The sequence below is a fragment of the Nematolebias whitei genome, chromosome 14 (assembly GCF_014905685.2).
Source record: "Nematolebias whitei isolate Nwh7 chromosome 14, NemWhi1, whole genome shotgun sequence".
Lineage (NCBI taxonomy): Eukaryota > Metazoa > Chordata > Actinopteri > Cyprinodontiformes > Rivulidae > Nematolebias > Nematolebias whitei.
Genome location: NC_056511.1, coordinates 36,785 through 59,768, shown reverse-complemented (window position 1 = coordinate 59,768; position 22,984 = coordinate 36,785). Strand labels below are relative to the sequence as shown.

General features: G+C 42.1%; 1 protein-coding gene across 1 annotated transcript in view; it reads right to left on the bottom strand.

Moving 5' to 3' along the window:
- Positions 1 to 1,046: 1,046 nt before the first annotated feature.
- Positions 1,047 to 22,984, bottom strand: part of tmprss15 (transmembrane serine protease 15) — a 53,740-nt gene continuing 31,802 nt past the window's right edge. The window contains exons 6-18 of the mRNA XM_037688175.1: positions 18,022 to 18,072; positions 17,830 to 17,949; positions 17,474 to 17,579; positions 10,487 to 10,596; positions 10,148 to 10,288; positions 9,859 to 10,008; positions 8,841 to 8,946; positions 5,703 to 5,865; positions 5,485 to 5,626; positions 4,987 to 5,076; positions 1,473 to 1,598; positions 1,248 to 1,391; positions 1,047 to 1,168 (exon numbers count right to left, since the gene is read on the bottom strand). Of these exons, the coding sequence (XP_037544103.1) occupies positions 1,047 to 1,168; positions 1,248 to 1,391; positions 1,473 to 1,598; positions 4,987 to 5,076; positions 5,485 to 5,626; positions 5,703 to 5,865; positions 8,841 to 8,946; positions 9,859 to 10,008; positions 10,148 to 10,288; positions 10,487 to 10,596; positions 17,474 to 17,579; positions 17,830 to 17,949; positions 18,022 to 18,072 (1,571 nt within the window). The remainder of the gene's footprint in view (positions 1,169 to 1,247; positions 1,392 to 1,472; positions 1,599 to 4,986; positions 5,077 to 5,484; positions 5,627 to 5,702; positions 5,866 to 8,840; positions 8,947 to 9,858; positions 10,009 to 10,147; positions 10,289 to 10,486; positions 10,597 to 17,473; positions 17,580 to 17,829; positions 17,950 to 18,021; positions 18,073 to 22,984) is intronic.

Genomic DNA, 22,984 nt, shown 5'->3' with positions numbered 1-22,984 from the left:
GTACACTGTTGGGGGTGCTCCACGAATATGTGATTGGGGGCCCATTTCTATAGGCTAGGGTTAACATTACCGTGCCATGATCTTCAGCTATTGGTGGAGCGATTTCCACATTTTCTTAAAAGAGCACTTTAGTCAAGGACTGCAGATTTTGTTGTTGTTGCTAGATAATCTAAATGTAGAATGGGATGTATAGCTTTCAGTTATCAGGTTCCACTCTTCCAGGTAATGTTCGTGAGCCTGACAGTGTCTATTTTTAAGATTTAGCTTTTTGATAAATTATAAGTTGGGTTTGGTTAAAGCTATGGGGAATATTTAAGGTTACAGGAAAAATTTATATATGTATGTTAACTTATGTACAGTAGTCCCTCGCTACTTCGCAGTTCATTGTTCATGGACTCACTTTATCACAGTTTTTCAGAGTAAGAATGGACATGACACACGGTTGGCTGACTGATGGATGAGCCACATGATTGGCATGGATTTTTAATTTTAGATAAATAATTTTAAATGATTTAGCACCTGCTGCAACTTTCTGCAGCCCATAACTGAATAAAAAGCTTCCTTCTGCACCTCTGTGCAGCCCACACTGCAGGAAAAGCTTCCTCTTGCAGTTAATCAGCTGATCTCCGTGCAGAGCGGAGAAGTGGGTGTGGCCAATAGCGTTTGCAGGTGGCACAGAGTAGCCATGGCAGAGAGCTGAGATCATGACATTATGTGCTCTTTTAGAGCATTTGGAGTTTAGAAACATTGTTTAGAATATTGCAAGTTTGGGAAGGGTTTTAAAACACCTTTATACACACACACACACACACACACACACACACACACACACACACACACATATATATATATATAGACATATATATACACACACACACACACACTAGAATAAACTACTACTTACTACTTGTACTACTATCCCTACTTTGCCATTTTTCACTTATCTCAGTGCTTCAGGGTACAGATCCCCCACAATAAATGAGGGGCTACTGTATTATATGTATAATATGTTATAGGTATGTTAACCCTATGTATTGCTTATCGGGTTATGACATACCACAGTCGGCTTCATCTGATCCATCAAGACAGTCAACCACACCATCACAATGACTGTTACCAGAGATACAACTTCCTATCTGGCACTGGAACTGATCGACTGCACATGGAGCTGTTTACAAACAATAAAAAAATCATTAATCAATCCATCTAGTAAACAAAATCAATCAGAGCAATGAGCATTAGCTCACCTGGAGACCCCAGGTCAACCCCACAGGTAAAATTGGCCTTGAATCCACGGCCATAGCCACCACTGTCTGTGTAGAACCATACTGACATCTGATTGGCTGTTGAGAATAAATCATGGGTGGGTCCTTTGCTGCCAGTGAGCACAGCTGGAATGAAAATACAAAGAAGTTAGTGCCTAAAGAAGCAGCCTGTACAGGTGGGGGTCTATCAGCAGAACACCGTCTCACCCAGTAAATTGGAATTAGGCCCTGTCCCATCCCGCACCTCCACCATGTCAAAAGTCGCCTCAGTATCAAAGTCTAGGAAGTGGAGCTGGATATTCTGACCCTCCTCTGCATTCAAAGTCCACAGACCTGCAACAGAGAGTCATGGGTAACATTCATTAAGGTGACAGGTAATGTTTAAACATGTCTACATAGAAGAAGTGCAGGTAGAAGTACAGGTACAGCATTTGTTGAGAGATTTCTAAGCATTAAAAGATGCTGAGAAACTGGTTTGAACTGATATAAAATTTGATGCAGTCATTGATTTCTCAACTGTCTTGTTTCTGTGGAAACTGAGTGCAACTATGCGGACCTGCAAATCAGTCAGACTTGTTTTCATATTTATAAATAGAAAAGTATCATGATGCATGCTCAATAAGCCAGGTAGAAAAATCTAAAAAAGTTAAGTCTGGTCCTCTGGACATTCAAAAAAAATTTAAAAAAGTATAAACGTTTCGTCTTTCATCCGAAAGACTTCTTCAGTCTGAGGTGCTGCATTCAGCTCAGTCTTATAAATAGCACCTTCTCATAGTGGATCAACCAGTTTGCTTCTGACAGCCAAAACTAGCTGCTCACACGATCAAGGAGGACCACCAGCATCAGGGTTCTAACGATGGATCATTAGCACCCTGATGGTTTTTTGCTATTCACATGGGGGTGAGTAATACTAGCAATAACAGCATTGTAAGAGGTAGACAGTTGAACATGGAGGCCTCTGCCCCTTTTTAATGATGGACGGTTTATTTTAACAAAGATGGCCTCCTTTACTCCTCTCTCAATCTCATCGTTCCCTTCTATCAAGGATGTGAACATCTTCATCCCTGAAAGAGTGACCACTGGCCTGGAGAAGAGTGTAGACCACTGAGTCCTGGCCTGATGATGTTGATCTTCTGTGCTGGGCCATCCTTTTGGCCAGTGGCTGTTTAGTTTCCCCGATGTAAGACTGATCACAGCCTTCCTGACACTGAACAGCATACACAATATTACTCTGTTTGTGCCGGGGGACTGGATCTTTGGGATGAACCAGTCTTTGCTGTAATGTATTTTGGGGTCTAAAAGCCACTGGGATGTTGTGTTTAGAAAATAAACATCTCAGTTTCTCTGATACTTCCGCAACATACTGAATGACCAATGGTCTGGGTTCCTCCTTTTCACCTGATGGCTGACTGGAGTCCTGCTTGGGTTTCTTCTCTGTTTTCAGGATGGCCCTGTTAGGATATCCACATTTCTCTAGAGCCTGTCTTGTGAGGGATTTCTCCTTCTGTCTGGCTCCTGAGTTAGTGGGGACACTGTCTGCTCTATGGTACAGAGTCCTGATGACTCCTAACTTGTACTCCAAAGGGTGATGGGAGTCAAACTGCAAATACTGGTCTGTGTGGGTGGGTTTGTTGTACACCTCAGTTTGCAAATGTCCTCTATCAGAGACTGCGACCTCACAGTCCAAGAAGACTACCATTTTTTACATCTTCTCGTGTGAACTGTATATGTTTATTTACAGAGTTGATGTGATCAGTGACGTGTTGGACTTCCTGAGCTTTAATTTTAACCCAGGTGTCGTCAACATACCTGAACCAATGACTTGGTGGTGTTCCTGAAAAGGATGTCAAGGCTCTCTTTTCTACCTCCTTCATGTACAGGTTGGCAACAATAGGAGAAACTGGAGACCCCATAGCACACCCGTTTCTGCGTATAATATTGCTCCCCATATGTGATGTAGGTCTACTACATGAACAGTTTCAAGAGTTGACACAGTTGTTCTGTGGAAAGCGTGGTTCTGCTGCTCAGAGTGGTGTCTGATTTTAACCTTAAACTGACCACCTTTACTGCCTCATCAACAGGAATGCATGTAAATAGTGATGTGACATCAAAATAGACCATTATTTCATCAGTCTCCATGATGACAACCCTCACCTTATCCACAAAGTCCATGGTGTTCTGTATGTGGTGTTCTGAGTTGCCAACTAAAGGGATGAGTACAGAAGCCAGATATTTGGAAACATTGTAAGTGACAGAGTTAATCATGCTAACAATTGGCCTTAAAGGTATACTTTGTTTGTGGATTTTAGGTAAACCATACAGATTAGGTGTGGCCTCCTCTGGGTACAGTATCTGTTACAGAATACAGTCAATAGCCTTGTCCTGCTCCAAAATTTTCAGGCAGTCTTTCAACTTCTTGTAGCCACTTTCTGAATCTCTTTTGAGTGGCTCATAAGTGATTAAGTCACCAAGGAGTGTCATAACTTTTTCATGATAGTTTTTCTGGTTCAATATCACTGTGCACCTTCCTTTGTCTGCTGGAAGAATGTTGATGTTTTTGTTCTTGCTAAGAATGGTGAGTGCATCCCTCTCCTCTCTACTGATGTTGAAAGGTGGTGGTTTGGCATTGCTAAGGCAGGCTGAAACTTTGATTCTGAGCTGTTCTGCATCACATTTTAATTTTGTTGTTGTGGATGGCGGATTCTGTGTCTGTGATCATCTCCACCAGAAGAATTATTCTTGGTGCAACTGCAAAGTTCAGGCCCCTGGCAAGAATATCTGTCTCTCTCTGGGTGAGCTGTCTGTCAGATAAATTCTTCACCCACTTTTCTGTCTCCCTGGCATGTAACTGTCTAGTGGAGTGTTGTCTTACACTTAATGTATTGTTATTGGAATTGTGATGGTGTTGATGTGTTATCATTAAATTAAATTGTTTTGTTGTCGAGTCTTGGACTTGACATGCTGTGCTAAGCATACCTGATCTGTACAGTCCATCACTTGCTGAAGTGTGGTCTGATCTAGGCATGTTGTTAGTTTTTGTTTAATATGCTCTTCTTTGGCCTCCAAGGCCTCAATAGTAAAATTGATCTGTCTCACCCGTTCTTTCAGCAGCTGGGTCTGTGCGTTCTGAAGGATCTTGGTTGCCCGGTGCCCACTGACAGAAGATTTCAGTTCCAGGCTCTTGGGAACAATGCCAATTTGTCGACATCTCAGATGGTTTGAGAGATGAGTAAAGGAGGCCATCTTTGTGAAAAGACACCGTCCATCATTAAACAGGGGCGGAGGCCTCCGTGTTCAACTGTCCACCTCTTACAGTGCTGGTATTGCTAGTATCACTCAGCCCCCTGTGAATAGCAAACAGCCATCATGGTGCTAACAATCCATCGTTAGGTTGATGGTCCTCCTTGATCATGTGAGCAGCTAGTTTTGAATGTCAGCAGCAAACTGGTTGATCCACTATGAGAAGGTGCTATTTATAAGACGGAGCTAAATTCAGCACCTCAGACTGAAAAAGTCTTTTGGATGAAAGACGAAATATTTCTACTTTTTTTTGAATGTCCAGAGGACCAAACTTAACTTTTTTTGATAAATAAAAAAGGTAAAGATAAATATAAAACAGACAAGGGTATGGATAGGTAAATGTATAAGTAAGAGGATAGATATGAGTACAGGTAGATGTGTAGGTATGATACAGACATAGATTCAGGACATATTTACTCACACTCTGCATCTTTACCATAGGAGCTTGGGTAGTTTGGAGAGCTAAAGGAAGAATTTGGTTCCCAGAGGTGAAAAGGTCCTCCACAGTCAGCTGCACAAATCATGGAAAAGAGGGATGGGGTTGGGCAGGATCCACATCATAGGTGTGCTAATGGCTTTAGTCAGGTACATAGATTGTATCACTAATAATACAACAGACACTACACAACAGGACAAGACTGCACAACATAATTAGCACAATGGTTTTGAAAGAGAGGAACACATTAGTGGGGTTGGAATACTTAATTCACCACCTTAAAGGGAATGGTCTGGGTCTCCTTTGGTAATTGGACAGGATCTAAGTCTCACCTTCTTAGGGGATGTGGTCTACATCTCACTTTTAAATGGGCAGGATCCATATTACACTTTTAATGGGGGCTTGGTCTGAGTCTGACCTGGTCATTGGACTGGGTCTAAGTCGCAAGTCTCACTTCTTGAGTGGAAATGGTCTGAGTCTCACCTGGTATGGGGGGCTGGGTGATTGGAGGTGGGACATTGGTTGGCTCAGGTGGTGAAGGGCCACAGGCATCAGATGTCAATATGATGTCATCTAGAGCAATGTCATTTCTCATGCCTCCTTTCTTCTGAGCTTCAAAGATCACCTGTGAAGGCGATGTGATCATTGAGCTGATCAATGCCACTGCCTAAGCTGAGAACGTCCTATGAGATGTTACTGACCGTGGCCTCTGAGGACAGGTTGAGGGTCACCTGGCCATAATTCCAGGTGTCACCATAATTACCATCTTTCTGGAACACCACAGTATCATCAACATTGGTCAGCAACAAAGATGAACTAAGCAGGACTCTGAGACGGTGGACATCTTCACCAAACATGTGATACCTGCAAAGATGTTTACACATTTATCTGTTGATGTTTTTACATGTTTAATCAGGGACACACTTTAATAGTTTACTTCATGCCCATTATTTTTATCTAAATAATGTATTCATGAGCAGATAAATGTTTACTCATTTCTCATATTTCATGAATATTTGCTTACATTTGTACTTAAAATACTTTTTAAAGTGTATATATTTAATTGTATTTTATTTGCTTATTAAATACAATTCAATTCAGTTTATTTATATAGCACCAATTCACAGCAGAAGTTGTCTCAGAACACGATATAGAAACGTTCACATAGATTACAAAAGAAATAAAAGAAAAATAAGTAAATTTGTGATTTCCTTGTTAGTTATTGACTTCTACATTTTATTGTTTTGCCTAACTGTCCGTATCGTTTCCCTTCCCTTGACCCTACAAGTACCTGTTGGTGCAGCCAGGCCAGCTCTGTAAATAAGAATTAGTTTTTAGTAATTATGCCTGGTTAAATAAAGGTGAAATGAAATGGAAAAACTAGTAAAAGTTCTCTATCTAAGGAAGCAGCAGATTGTGTTGAATCTTTACTTCGTCAATCTCCCATCCTGAAGCACAAAGGAAACAGTGGAAGGAAAAACTCCCTTTAACAAGAAGAAACCTCCAGCAGAAGCAGGCTCAGGATGAGCGGCCATCTGCTTCCACTGGCTTGGCCTGTTATTTGCTTGATGTTTAAATGGTTTGTTAAATATTAATTTATTTGATCTTGTTTTCTTTTTTAACATATTTCTGATTTCTTCACCTTTGTCATTGTTTTCTTTTTTTAATTGATTTTTTAATTATTTACATGTTTATTTATACTCGGTTTTAATTTTTTTCTTCTTCTTGTCGAATTACTTGTTTATGTCTTTTGTTAAACCTGTACACAGCATTGGTTTTCAGATGAGTATCTGTTATCTGTTCTCTATCTCAGAATTTCCAATTTTTTTATTGGTTCCATGTTTGTTTTTGTTTCATCTAAGGCAGATAGCTAAGCCTAAGTCCGTGCTGACCAAATCCAAATGGACCAAATGGACCCGTCCTTAAAACTCAACAGTCACGTAAACATGATGGTCAAATCCTGTTTTTTTCAGCTGAGACGGCTGTCTAAGCTGAAGCCTATACTCTCCAAAAAGAACCTTGAGACAGTGATCCACGCCTTCATAACATCTAGGCTTGATTACTGCAATTCACTTCTGTTTGGAATCAGTCAGTCCTCCATTGCTCGTCTACAACTGGTCCAAAATGCTGCAGCCCGATTTTTAACTGGTACAGGCTATAGAGAGCACATCACGCCAGTTTTGGCCTCCCTGCACTGGCTACCCATTCACCTTCGGATCCATTTCAAAATTCTCATGTATGTTTTTAAATCACTGAACAGTTCCGCCCCATCCTATCTCACTGATCTTCTGCAGCCATATGTCCCACCGCGCTCTCTGAGGTCAGCAGACCAGATGCTTCTCTCAGTCCCAGAAACCCGTCGTAAGCTCAGGGGTGACAAGGCTTTCTCTGTTGCAGGTCCACGACTGTGGAATGAGTTGCCACTGAGTGTCCGGCAGGATCCCACACTCTCAGTCTTTAAGTCTTGCTTGAAGACCCACTTCTATTCGCTTGCCTTTAACACGGTGTGATTTGTTTTGGTCCGGTCTGTTCTCTACTCTGTTGGCCATTTTAGTTAGCTTCTGCTGCTATTTGTATCTGTATTTCTATTTTATGTTTTCCTGTCCGCTGTGCATGTTTGTGTTCTTTTGTACAGCACTTTGGTTGGCCTTGTTGCTGTTTTAAGTGCTATATAAATAAATTGGTATTGGTATGGTAAATCCGACATTGAAAAATTAGTCCATGCATTCGTTTCAACCCAGATGGACTACTGTAACTCACTTTATGCTGGAGTCAGTCAGGTTTCCCTCTTACATTTCCAGCTCATCCAAAACACAACTCGGCTATTAACAGGAGCTCATAGGTTTGAGCACATTTAACTGGTTCTGTCCTCCCTTCACTGGCTCCCTGTACATGTCAGAATCCATCCATCCATCCATTTTCTTTACCCGCTTGTTCCATTTTGGGTCACGGGGATCGCCGGTGCCCATGTCCAGCAATCACTGTGCGAGGGGCGGGGTACACCCTGGACGGGTCGCAAGTCCATCACAGGGACACACAGAAACAAACGAGACAAACAACCATTCACTCTCTCACTCACACCTAGGGACAATTTAGAGTTACCAATCAGCCTAACATGCATGTTTTTGGTCTGTGGGAGGAAACCGGAGTACCCGGAGAAAACCCACGCATGCATGGAGAGAACATGCAAACTCCACCCAGAAAGGCCCCCGGACCGGGGTTTGAACCAGGGACCTGCTCGCTGAGAAGCAGCAGCTCTACCAGTTGCGCCACCGTGCTGCCTATGTCAGAATTGATTTAAAAAAATTCTGCTGACATTTAAGTGCATTAATGGCCTTGCACCCATACCTCTGCGATCTTCTTCATCCTTATGCTCCTTCTCGGGCTTTGAGATCATCGGACCAGCTGCTTTTGGTGGTACCAAAAACCAGGTTGAAGCTCAGAGGAGATCGAGCCTTTTCAGTCATGGGCCCTAAACTCTGGAGCAATCTGCCCATTAACATTCAACAGGCCACTTCAGTCCCTGTTTTTAAATCTCTCCTCAAAACACACCTGTAGTCATTGGCATTTAATACAGTGTGATCTAATTTAGTACTTCATTGTTGCTGATTGTGTTTGTTCCTTTTGCTTTTATTGCTTGACATTTCACACTGGGCAATATGTTTTAGTATTTTATTGTTACTGTGTTCATGTTTTTATGCATTTATTCCTGATGCTGTATTTATATCTTGTTATTTTTATTTGATGCTGTGATCTATTTGTTAAGCACTTTGGTAACAGTTCCTGTTTTAAATGTTCTATACATAAAAATTTGACTTGAATTGTTTGTCATTGTTTACCAGAAGCTTAAACACATTGGCTGTAAGGGCAAAGTCAAAGGGAGGCTGTGGATCCTGAAACTCCTCTGCCATTGGCCAGGGCTCAGAGGAGTGACAATGTAGAAGCCTATAAGAGATTAATCGATGGATTAGTCTAATTAATCAATCAGTACAGTCAATTCAAGCAATTCAGGCAGATGAATCAGTACAGAACAATCAAAACAGACCGATCAATCTCAATACATTATTGAGGGTTTTACAAAACTGTCCTTTTTGTCACTTTCATTCAACCTTTTTTGATACAAGTTTGTCTCATTGAGCCACGAGGACTCATTTTCAAGAGAGACCTATTTAAGACAACAACAACAAAAAAAACTACAGAGGATGTACACACATCAATAAACAGTCATAAAAAGTATTTAGTTGAATGAATGAATGTAAAATGAAATGTAAATAAAAAAGATATGTAAATAAAAGTAATGATATAAAACAAAATAAAAGCAAGTTATGAAACTAGGTAAAATACTTAACAGGACCAAGTCTGCATTGATTTTTGCACTGAACTTAAAAGTTGTTTAAAATCCCTTAGAGAGGTCAAGGTCAACAGCTTCAGGTCTTTTTGCAAGGTGTTCCAGTTTACAGGAGTGGAGTAAGAGAAGGCCCTTTTGCCAAATTCAGTCTGTACTGAGGGGATGCTGCAGGTAATGATGTCTTAAGAGCGCACGTTGTAGCTGCACTGACGTGACATATAAGAGGAGATACTGTATATGAAGGCAGCAGACCAAAGAATGATTTAAAGATGAAGATATACCAGTGTGAGAGCCTAGATGTAGCTAATGATGACCAATTGACCAATGAGTACAGAGTGCAATGTTGGGTACGGTATTTAGTCTGTTATGAATCTTAGCGCGCCATGGTAGACAGCATCCAACATCTGCAAGGTGCCTGCAGGAGCATTCATGATTCAAGATTCAAGACATGATTGACAGCTGATGACTATCAGTTGATTGACAAGCAATAACTTCCTGTTCTGACTCACCTGAGCTGTTCCCTAGGGTATGATCCAAACTTGGTCCTGTTAATGGAGGGAAGGTGGCCCCTCTGGTTCTGATCCAGTCACTGTCATCATCCTGCTGCTGCCGCCAGTAACACCAGCCAGAATCAAAGCTGCAGCTGAGCTTCTCCTGGACTGAAAACAGACCAGAGCAGGACATGTTGAGATATTCGGAAATACTCTGATGGCTGTATGAAGTACAGCAACATTAAAACTGATGAGCATGCATCAGGATATCTGATGGCTGTAGTTCTGGTCAGACCTGCAGTCTTACCGGACAGGCTGGAGGTGTTGGCAGTGCTGTAGGTGGCACTGAACCCAGACAGACTGTTAATATCGTTAGACATAAACTCCACAGTTGATTGGTCACTCAGCAGCCACACAGTTCCAGGAGGGGTGGAGCCGGATAGCTCAGCTACCAATCAAAGGATGGTCAGATTAAAAAGTCATAAGCAGAAATCAGAACTGTGGTATGGCTCTTCACATCCTTCTTCTAGTCAGATCAAAAGTGAAGTTATGAAGGATACCCTTGAGCAACCCAAAGTAGCCCTGTTTTGACTTTTTTCAACAGAACTAAAAATACCTCAAAAAAGGATAAAGTAACTTAATTTACCTGTGAGCCGTTTGCTTGGTCCAACTCCTTCATAAAATTTCAGGGTGTCAAAGGTTTCTTCAGTCTCAAAGTGATGGAAGTTCACCTGAACCCAGAGTCCATCATCAACCCTGAAAACAACCCAACATCACATCAGCAAAAAACATACATAACAACAAAGATTTTTTGAATGAACTCTATCTTTGTAGCTGGAATATCACTCAGATATTTGACCTGGGTTATGACTGGGTTTTAATTATGGGGGATTTTAATATTCATGTGTGCTGTCCTGAAAAGCCTTTGGCTCAGGAGTTTTTAAAACTTATCCACTCTTTTAACTTTGTACAGAATGTTGTGGATCCCACTCATCAGCAGTGCTAAACCCTTAATTTATTTTTAACGTATGATTAACTTATTTGTTATGTGCACATTAACACAAGGTCAACAAATGCAATGAAATGTTCAGGAAGAGAAGAACCGATTAGACTCGCTAACAAAAACAAGAAATACTAAAGCATGCAATAAGGGTACAAACTAACCCTTGGTTGAAATGAGTCACGATAAGGTGTCTGCGGTACTAGATTGGCCAGTACCCAAGGATCGGAAACAGCTACAGAGATTCTTGGGGTTTGCCAACTTTTATCGTAGATTCATTAAAGACTATAGCCTCATTGCTAACCCCCTCCATGTTCTCACCTCCTCTAAAAAGAGGTTCCTATGGACTGAGGCAGCTAATGCAGCCTTTAATAAATTAAAGACTCTGTTTTCTACTGCCCCTGTTCTCCATACCCACAACCCCGAGGTACCATTTATCTTAGAAGTAGACGCGTCTAGTGTGGGTGTGGGGGCAGTTCTCAGCCAACAAAACGAGGAAGGAATTATTCACCCCTGTGCTTTCTTCTCTAGAAGCCTATCACCAGCTGAACAGAACTACGATGTCGGGGAACGTGAACTGCTCGCTGTTAAGCTGGCGCTGGAGGAGTGGAGGCACTGGTTGGAGGGCGCCCAGTTCCAATTCCAGGTTTGGACCGACCATAAAAATCTCGAGTACCTTAAGTCGGCCAAACGCCTCAACCCTCGACAAGCCAGGTGGGCACTTTTCTTTTCTCGTTTCAACTTTGCACTCACCTATAGACCCGGTCACAAGAACACCAAACCTGATGCCCTCTCTCGCATCATGGAGGAGGATTCTTGTTCCTCGCCCCCTCCCACCGGGGAGTTTATCCTCCCTAACTCTGCCCGCCTGGCTGTCACTCAATTGGAACTGGACCTGCGACAGGCCAACCAGTTGCACCCTCCTCCAACCAACTGTCCTCCTGACCGATTATTTGTACCCCCTGATTTTATTCAAGAAGTCCTCAAGTTTTGCCACAGCTCCCGCCTAGTTTGTCACCCTGGTTTTTCTAAGACTGTCTCTTTAGTTCGCGCACAGTTCTGGTGGCCCACGCTAAACCAGGACGTGCGCTCTTTTGTTTTATCCTGCCCTGCCTGTTCCCAAGCAAAATCCTCACGTCGTCCCCCTTCTGGTCTCCTCCGTCCCCTTCCTATCCCGTCACGCCCATGGTCCCACATCAGCCTTGATTTCATCACTGGTCTTCCCTCCTCTGCTGGCAATACCGTCATTCTGACGGTCGTTGACCGGTTCTCCAAAATGGTCCACCTGGTCCCCCTTCCCAAGCTCCCCTCAGCCAAGGTCCTGGCTGGGATCATGTCACGTGAGGTTTTTCGCCTGCACGGTCTGCCAACGGATATCGTTTCTGACAGAGGACCTCAGTTTATCTCTAAATTCTGGAGAGAGTTTTGCGGCCTCCTGGGGGTCTCCATTAGCCTCTCCTTTGGCTTTCATCCCCAGACGGATGGCCAGACGGAGAGGGTGAACCAGGAGGTCGAGGCCAAGCTGAGGATCCTCTGTCAGAAGGATCCCAGCCAGTGGTCCCCCAACCTGTCCTGGGTCAAACACGGCCTCAACACCGTCCCTTCATCTGCTACCGGTCTGTCCCCGTTTTATACTGTTTTTGGTTTTCAGCCCCCTCTTATCACCCTCCAGGAACGTGAATCCCAAGTACCCTCTGCTCACCAGTCAGCCTTACGCTGCCAACGCATTTGGCGGAGAGCCAGACGAGCCCTCCTGGAGACCTCCGCAGCCTACGTTAAAGGGGCTAACCGGCGGAGGTCTCAACAACCCACTTATCAGGAGGGTCAAAAGGTATGGCTCTCCACCAGAGACCTCCCATTAAAAGTAGACTCACGCAAACTTGCTCCCCGTTTTATTGGCCCTTTCCCCATATCCAAAGTCATCAACCCAGTTTCTGTCCGCCTATCTCTACCCAAGTCCATGAGAATCCACCCATCTTTCCACGTATCCAAGATCAAGCCCTTCTTGCCCTCCCGTTTTCACCCCGCCCCAGAAACCCCCCCACCCGCCCGGATCATCGATGGGGCACCCGCCTACACCGTACGTCGACTCCTCCGTTCCAGGAGATGGGGCAGAGGAGTCCACTATCTGGTCGACTGGGAGGGATACGGCCCAGAAGAACGCTCTTGGGTCCCCTCCCGTCACATCATCGACAAGTCCCTCATCAAAGACTTCCATCGTCTCCACCCGGACCAACCTCGGGGCGCGTCAGGTGCCGCGCCTTAAGGGGGGGATCTGTCACAGTTTACACTCTGTTTTTCCTTTTATTTATCACTCTGTTCACTGTTTGATATTCTTCTCTGCTCCTCTGGTATTTTCCTCTGCTGCTTCTGACAGCCTGCTGCATGTCACACCTCTCTCTCTCTCTGATTACTGCTGATGGTCTCCACCTGTTTCTGGGTGTATTTATACTTCCTGCTTTCTTCACTCTTTGCCAGATCAACTGCTTGCTTTTGTCACAGTTATCCAGCGTTTCCATAGTCTCACAGCTCTTTGTATCTTGACCCACGCCTGTTTCCTCGACCACGCTTTTTGCCTGCCCCTTTTGTACCTCAGCCCTTCAGACCTTGTTAATGACCTTTGCACGTTTTTGGATTTCGCCTTCGCCTCTCCCTTTTGGTACTGTCGCCTTTTCGGATCCCGTTAATGAACTCTGCTCGTCCTCGACTACGCCTCTGGATTCTCCTTGGTCCCTGCAGCTCTGTGTCTCTGCTGAGCAGCCCCCGACAACAAGAAAGGTTAGTGTTTTTTCAGACCGTCTGTATTCAGATAACTGTTGTTATTCTGTCAAAACACTAACCTCTCCTCTGTATCGTTTTAGACACAGTTCCAGCTCTGGACCCGAATCATCAGAAGCTGTTTATTCATTCAATAAACATTTTAAAACCATTCTGAGTTTGTGTGTGGGATCCTCTGCCATCTGATCCGTGACAGAGAGATCATATCTCTCCAGTTTTAGTTTCTCTCCATTGGCTCCCTGTCAAATCCAGAATAGAATTCAAAATCTTACTTCTAACCTACAAAGCTCCCAACAACCTGGCTCCATCTTATATTAAAGATCTTATTGTTCCATATTTTCCTAACAGAGCGCTTCGCTGTCAGACTGCAGGTTTACTTGTGGTTCCTAGAATTTACAAAAACAGAATGGGAGGCAGATTTTTTTAGTTATCAGGCTCCTCTCTTGTGGAACCAACTGCCAATCTCTGTCCGTGAGGCTGACACATTATCCAGTTTTAAAACTAGGCTTAAGACTTTTCTTTTTGCTAAATCCAATAGTTAGAGTCGGCTTGGGTTTCCTGAGCTGTCCCTTAGTTATGCTGCTATAGGCTTAGACTGCTGGAGGAAAAACTGACCACAATTTTCACTCTACTTCTGTCTTTACTTACTCTGCTCAACCTGTTTTGTCCATCCATCCATCCATTTTCTTTACCCGTTTATTCCTTTTTGGGTCACGGGGGTCGCTGGTGCCCATGTCCAACAATCACTGTGCGAGGGGCGGGGTACACCCTGGACAGGTCGCAAGTCCATCACAGGGCCACATAGAGACAAACGAGACAAACAACCATTCACTCTCTCACTCACACCTATGGACAATTTAGAGTTACCAATCAGTCTAACATGCATGTTTTTGGTCTGTGGGAGGAAACCGGAGTACCCGGAGAAAACCCACGCATGCACGGAGAGAACATGCAAACTCCACCCAGAAAGGCCCCCGGACCGGGATTTGAACCAGGGACCTGCTCGCTGAGAGGCAGCAGCTCTACCAGTTGCGCCACCGTGCTGCCTCAACCTGTTTTGTATTTGTAATTATTTTTTCTATCCTTAACATGTTTTTTTTGTCTTTCAGATACAACTGGACCTATACCTGGACCTACCATTCTGTGTTCGTCTGTCTCTCCTTCCTATCCTCTCAACCAGCCGGTCAAAGCAGATGGCTGCTTATCCTGAGCCTGGTTCTGCTGGAGGTTTCTTCCTTTTAAAAGGGAGTTTTTTCCTTTTCACTGTTGCCACTGTGCTTGCTCAGGATGGGAGACTGCATCAAAGCCAAGATTCATCTTGTCTGCTGGATTTCTTCGATTGAGAACTTTACTAATTGGCTTTTATGTATGTGAATGTTTCTGTAAAGTGCCCTGAGACAACTTCGTTGTGATTTGGCGCTATATAAATTAACTGAATTGAATTGAATTGAATGAATGCTCCTACAAGCACCCTGCAGATGTTGGATACTCTCTATCATGGTGCACTAAGAGTCATAACTGGCTGTAACTACTGTACCCACCACTACACCCTGTATTCACTGGTTAACTGGACATCATTAACTTCACATAGACTCTCCCACTGGTACATTTTCATCTTTAAATCACTTCTTGGTCTGTTGCCTTCATACATCTCTTCCTACATGTCTCTGCGTGAGTGCAGCTACAGCGTCCGTTTTCGGGACATTATTACATGCAGTGTCCACTCAGTGCAGACTGAACTTGGCAAAAGGGCCTTCTCCTACTCCGCTCTTTTTTTGGAATATCTTGCAAAAAGATCTGAAGCTCTCGACCTTGACCTCTCTAAGGGGCCCTTTACATGGCACATATTTTGAGTGCATCCGCAGCTTTCTCTCTGCGGTTCTGTTGATCATTTACACGACACCAGTGGCCCACCTTTTTGAATACGGAGGTTTTTCAACCCACCTTCCAGAGTGGAGTTTTTTTGCTGACCCCCGCTGATAATGTAAACATCTCTGCTGAGGCTTTGTGTTAAACCACATGCGCACATGCACGCGTGGACAGATGCTATATTTATATCAACATGGCAGTGGACACACTGCTTTCAGAACTACGACTGATGGAATATATTTTAAATCTTCTAGTTAATTTACTTCAGATTCTAAGTGCTGTGACTGACATCTGTGTTAGAAGAGACACAATCTGATCTAGTTCTAATATCGCTGTTTATAGGACATGGCACGCACACACGCCGCGCTGCACTATAACATATTAAATGTGCTAAATAATAACAGTTTAATAATAATAAACAGTATTTATGTTAGTGTGAGAGATATAATGAAGCTCTGAGCTAAATGAAGCTATATGGACATTATGTAATTCAAATTTAAAATGATGCTAAACATATAGCGTGAACACTAAAATTGAAAATGAAGACATCAGGTTTAATTTTTATTTATTTATTCAACACCATAAACTATGCCACACAAACACTGATAATTAACTTAAACACACTATTAAAACAAATTAACTGTAAACTACATTAATAAACAACTGGACTCTTGTTTTCATCCGGTATGGAAGTACCACATTGTTCATCTGGCTCATTCAGGCTGTCACTACTTTGATTAATGTAACTTAAAACATTCAATGGATTGAATAAAAGAACTGAGGGGAATTTTAAATAAATAGCTCATCCAACATCTCTCTCTTTTCAACGTCCTCCTGCACTGCACCTGGGCCGAGCCTTGTTCAGAACCGGACCGCCTGGTGTAAGGACAGCTTCTTCTTCTTTCAGGAAAATTAAAATAAAACCTCAGTTGGTTGTTGTGTGATCAAAGTAAACACAAGCAAACATTATTAAAAACGTTGAATTACCTGCTGTAAATCAGCTACTGATTATCATGTAGTAAAGTCCGACATCATTGACTCGGTTCTAGTCCACTCAGTGACCGGTGTGGAGCTGTTAGACAAAGAGGTCCCGCTTGGCATCAAATCTGTCAACACTTATCCACAATCCACCCAAAATCCAGCTTTAACTTGTTAAGTCGTTGTTAGCTGAGCTTTTTAGCTCACAAGAAAGGAGCGTGCCGAGGCAGCACGCATGCGCATTAGGTGAAGGTACAAAATTCACAGTGCCATCTAATGACCTGGCATGGTAACTACAGCGGATTCGGGAGGGTGGTGGGGGGGGGGGATTCCTTCGGATGCATGTAAACACAAAATCCGTCCGTGTCAATGCAAATCATTTCCTCTAATTAACATATGAAAAACACGTTTCCCCCATCATGTCCGTGTAAATAGGTCCTAAGTGGCTTTAAGAATCTGTTGGACTACTGGCATGGACCAATGCAGACATGTTCCTGTTTTTAGTTTTCTACATTTGCCTTATAGTCTAGCTGTTTGTGTTACTGTATATCCATCTTATTTGTAAAAATAAAAAAAAAATATGTGTGCCTTTTTTTAACTTTCTATTGTTGTCGCTGTTGTCCATTGTTGTCATCATTCTTTGTTGAAATCAGGTCTCTCTTGTAAATGAGTCCTTGAGGCTCAATGGGATTAACCTGTCTAAATAAAGGTTGAATGAAAAAAAAATCTCCCTTAAAGAAACTGATCCAGATGACATAATTTAACCTTTTTTGTTGTTAGTTGAAGTATAGATCACAGAATACAAAATGGCATAAAACACAACATACAACACAACATACACAATAAACATTACATTACCACATACAATGTAACATAGTTTGCAACATGTTATATTTTAGTTATTAATGTAACATGCAAAATGATTGTTGGGGATTAAGTTTGGCCACAGTGTGCAACAGTGTTTTAAGTTTTGTCGAAATGTTTAACAATTGTGTATCCAGCTCCCACCTGATGATCCAGCGACAGAAGCTGCTACTGTTGTACGTCTCATACTCTGATGAACTGAACAATCCACTTGGCCCTCCCAACACAAACTGACCATCACATGCTGTAGCTATGGAGAGGAGACAGCAAGTTCAATTCAATTCAATTCAGTTTATTTATATAGCGCCGAATCACATCAAAGTTGTCTCAGGGCACTTTACAGAAACAAGTTGTATCATGAAAGCTAAGCTCTTGAGCTAAGAGTTTATGTTGGTTGTTGCTGGAAAATTTACCTCAGTTATGAGAACATCACTTGTTAAGTCATCACACTTTGATATTGAATCAGATTAAAAAACACCTTGTCATAAACCTTCACTGACCACAATAAGCAACAGCTTCATCAGACCCATCAGAACATTCATCAACTCCATCACAGAACTGATTGATCAGAACACACATGGATCCATCATCACATGACATCTTCCCAGGAGGACATGTTACTGCAAAGAGAAAAGAGTTGTTAAAAACTGAATGGACTGAACAGGTGGAACAAGCACCTGAAGCTGACTTACCTCCTCTAGGTGTGTCTGTAATAGATGCCAGTGTTGTATGCACAGGTTTCGCTGCACAAACACATAGAACTGTTGGAGTTGGCTAAAATCAGAATATTAAAACTGACAAAACTGGTCCAAACTGTGCATGTTTAAGTAGAAGCATGTCATTCCACACAAATATGCCTGGGATCATTTGATCAACCTTTATTTATACAGGTTAGTCTCATTGAGCCTCAGGAACTCATTTACAAGAGACCTGTTTTTAACAAAGAATGATTACAACAGTAGACACAAAAGACAGCAGTAGATAATTATAAAATAAAGCATACACATTGAGAAGAATAAATCATAAAATGTTATTTAAAAAAAGTAATCCATAATGAATAAATGGATGAAACAAAAACAGTTAGACTGTAAAGCGGAATTGTACAAATTATAAGTGCTACAATATGCTTCACTGATTATGTTTTGGATTTAGATTTGGGCCTCTGACTTCTTGTGTATGAATCTCGCTTGTTACTCTGGACCTCACGCTTGGATTCCCCTTCAAACAATGCTCTGCGCAGCTCTGCTTTGCAGTTGCTCCTCACTCAGTGTTACTGATGTCATCACCTCCACCTCCCTCAAGGAGCCCCACCCTCACCTGGCTGTGAAGGTTAGACTGTATTTATATTCTACTGATCAGTGACAGTGAAGTCCAGTTTACTAATCCTCCTATCTCTGAAGATCGGCCCAGCCATTGGAATCAGACCTGCACCAGCAGCTGCTTATCAATAAACTTTTTAACCACTCCTGTGGTCCGGTGTCATACGTGAATCCTAAAACCATATTATTGTCACAGTATTCAGCCCTGCAGACAGAAACTGGAAGTTGATTCCACAAGAGAGAAGCCTTGTAGTGGACTCGGCCGCCGACCAAAAACTGCCTCTGAGGACCTTCATGGGACAGGAACTGTTATTACATTGATTTGAATCCAGAAATACAAATTAGCTCATCCAGAGACTGTCTAATTGTATCCTGAAGTAATCAATTGAAAGAACACTCTTCTTTTATATTATCATCACTATTTTACAATATCTTGATAAATCAAAAGTGTGTTTAGTTCATACAATTTCTAAATGTTGAAGTGAACCACTCATTTTAAATCAACTGTGAAAGAGTATTAATGATTTTTTAATCCTCATTTAAATTAGAAATCAAGTTAAATGTCTATTTTACAAAGTAATTATGCATTTTTCATCTTCTGTCTGAAATGAGAAGTAGTGATGTCGGTCGAAAGTCAGAAGAGGGAAGTTATTGGAACGAAGTGTCGTGTTTTTAGCTGGAGATCTCAACATTGATTGGTGTAAGTCGACCCCCCTCTGTGACAAATTCAAGGAATGTTGCTTGTCTTTTAATTTAACCCAACTGATCGACTCCCCCACCAGATTAAATAAAAGCCACCCTGACAATTCCTCCATCTTAGACCTGTTTCTAACTAATATGCCTCACAAATTCCCTGGTACAGGTGTATTCGCTTATCTTTTGAGTGATCATTGTGTGACAGCGGCTTTAAGAAATATTAAACTTCCACCTTCTAAGCCCAGATTAATTAAAAAAAGGGATCTGAAACATTTCTGTGAACAGTCATTCCTCTGGGATCTGTCTCACTTTGACTGGCATCGTATTCTGTTAACTGATGATGTGAACTCTGCTTGGAACTATTTCCATAATAATTTCATTTATTTCCTGAACTTACATGCTCCTTTTCGTCAGCTCAGAATAAAGGGACGAGACAGCCCCTGGTTTACTCCAGAGCTAGCTGACCTCCTGCACAGGAGAGATCATCTTTGGGCTGCAGCGAGAAAATCTGGCTCAGACACTGACTGGTTGAGTTTCCGACAGATGAGGAATAAATGCACAACTGCTGTTAAAGCAGCAAAACGCAACTATTTCTTATCTCAGACTTCCAAAAATCTAAATGACCCTAACAGATTCTAGAAAACAATTAAATCTCTCTCAGGCACCCCCCAATTATCTGACCTCCCATCACAACTTCTCGTTAACTCTGTTCCTGTGTCAAATAAGCACGAGATCCTGAACTGTTTCAACAAACATTTTGTTGCTTCTGGTTCTTTATTTGACACAGTTACTAACAAAAAATCAGCCACTTCACTTAATAACCAAACTTCTACAAATCAAATCCCTCGTACAAGTCAATCCTCAGTTAATCACACCTTCTCTTTTTCTCCATTCTCAGTCAGTGAGGTCAATAAACTGTTAAAAGATCTTGATCCTAAAAAATCTGCAGGTCCAGATGAACTTCCACCTTATTTCTTAAGGCTGGCTGCTCATATCATCACAGTCCCTGTGACCCACATCTTCAATCTCTCCATAAGACAAAACTCCATCCCAGACACTTGGAAAACAGCCTTTGTTCTTCCTTTGCTGAAGGGAGGTGACCCCACATCACTGAACAACTATCAACCAATCTCTAAACTCTGCATTTTAGCCAAGGTTCTAGAAAAACTGATAAACTCTCAAATCAAAAATTACCTGGACTCATTTAACATCTTACCTCCACATCAATCTGGTTTCAGGAAACAACACAGCACAACCACTGCTTCACTGAAGGTTCTTAATGACGTTGTTGAAGCACTGGATGCTAAGGATTATTGTGCTGCACTTTTCTTAGACCTGTCTAAAGCTTTTGACACTGTGGATCATAACATCTTGTGTCATAAACTCTCAGAAATCGGTTTCTCAGATCACACCATTGGTTGGTTCTCTAACTATCTTTCAGACCGGAGGCAATCTGTTCAACATAATGGTACTTCCTCCAGTTATTTAACATTCAACAATGGTGTACCACAAGGCTCAGTCTTAAGACCCACCCTCTTTACAATCTACATACATAATGTAGGTAAAAACATCCCTAATGCATCCATACATTTCTATGCTGACGACACAGTTTGTTGTCGAGCTAAAACAGTTGCTAAGGCTTTCCAGCTTTTGAAATCTGCATTCAACTACATCCAGACAGATTTGTTCCGCCTCAAACTTGTCCTAAATGCCGACAAAACCAAAGGGATGCTTTTTTCAAATAGGAAGTTGGTCCCAGCAGTTCTTCCTCCGATTTTATCCTCAAATGGTGTCCCCATTGAGTTTGTTGATTCCTATAAATATTTGGGTATCTTGGTCGACTCACATCTTTCTTTTAAGCTCCATGTGGAAAACTTGGTAAAGAAACTGAAAGTTAAACTGGGTTTCTTTTTCAGAAACAAATCCTGTCTAACCCTGAATGCTAGAAAACGCCTTGTATCTGTGACCTTCCTTCCCTCAATTGATTTTGGTGATATTATTTACATGAACGCTCCTACAAGAACCCTGCAGATGTTGGATGCTGTCTATCATGGTGCACTAAGATTCATAACTGGCTGTGATTATCGTACCCACCACTGCACCCTGTATTCATTGGTTAACTGGACATCATTAACTTCACGCAGACTCTCTCACTGGTACATTTTCATCTTTAAATCACTTCTTGGTCTGCTGCCTTCATACATCTCCTCCTACATGTCTCTGCGTGAGTGCAGCTACGGAGTGCGCTCTCAGGACATTATTACCTGCAGTGTTCCCTCAGTGAGGACTGAACTAGGCAAAAGGGCCTTCTCCTACTCCGCTCCTGTTTCCTGGAATATCTTACAAAAAGATTTGAAGCTCTCGACCTTTGACCTCTGTAAGTGTCTTTAAGAATCTGTTGGACTCCTGGCGGGGTCCAATGCAGACATGTTCCTGTTTTTAGTTTTATACATTTGTCTTGGAATCTAGCTGTTTTTTTGTTTTGTTACCTTTTTCCTTTTAGCCATCCTATTTGTAAAAAAAAAAAAAAAAAAAACTAGTATGAGTTTTTATAACTGCTTATTGTTGTTGCTGTTGTCCATTGTTGTCATCTTTCTTTGTTGAAATCAGGTCTCTCTTGTAAATGAGTCCTCGAGGCTCAATGGGATTTACCTGTATAAATAAAAGTTGATTGATTTTAAACCTAGCAGATGGTAAACAAGAGGCTACTGGCCTCTCTTCCTCCCACTTTGACATAACATGTCTTCTGTCTGTATGGGATGTTTCTAAAACATTCCTACTGTTTTCTTGACTTGTAATGACCCTCTGACTTCACTAGAACCACCCCCTGTTGGTTGCTTCAACCAATCAGGAAGTACTAAAGTGACCAGAAGTGAAAACTCTTTAAAAGTTGACACTTCCTGGAACTATGGAGTTCTGGAGTCAGTGCAGCAGTTCTGCAGTTCTCAGTCTTGAGTTGAACTCAGTCTTCATGGAGTCTTCATTTCCAAGTGGAAACTCTGAACGGACTCACAGATGCTTGCTGTGAGTCCACCCGGGCATAAATACCCTACAACTTCGAAGGGAGCTGAGCCTGTTTGTTGAACGGATAAGTGACACGACTTCTGACGGTGACCAGCCATCCTTACCGGAGACGCTGAAAGGTCGCGTTGAAATGGACTCTTGTTCCTGAGCGGAGGTATCCCGGCAAATGTAACGAGTCGTGAAACGTCAAGTGTACCAGAGGTGAGCTGGTATTGAAAGGAGCATGCCATCCTGGTCCGAACAGACACTCCCTTTATACATCTTCCTTCAAACCTCTCCATTTAAACTCCTCATATTTCCCATCTTTAAAACTCTTCTACTTCTCCAGTAATTAATCTAGAGGCCTTCAGAAATGTCTGTTGTTTTTATTATGTAAAACGTGCCAAGTTTTATTAATCAGAACCAGATCAACTAATCAAGTGTACAATGTTTTGATGTTAAATTTTCGTTCTGTTCAATAAATGACCGCATTGATTCTGATGGGTCAAAGAAAATTAACGCCTCATGTCACTGATTAAACCACCTATGCACAGTTACCTCGGTCACATGGCTGTAATGAGCTCGAAAAAGAGAGAACCCGGTATTTAAAATATATTGTAGTGAAGGTACAGCAAAG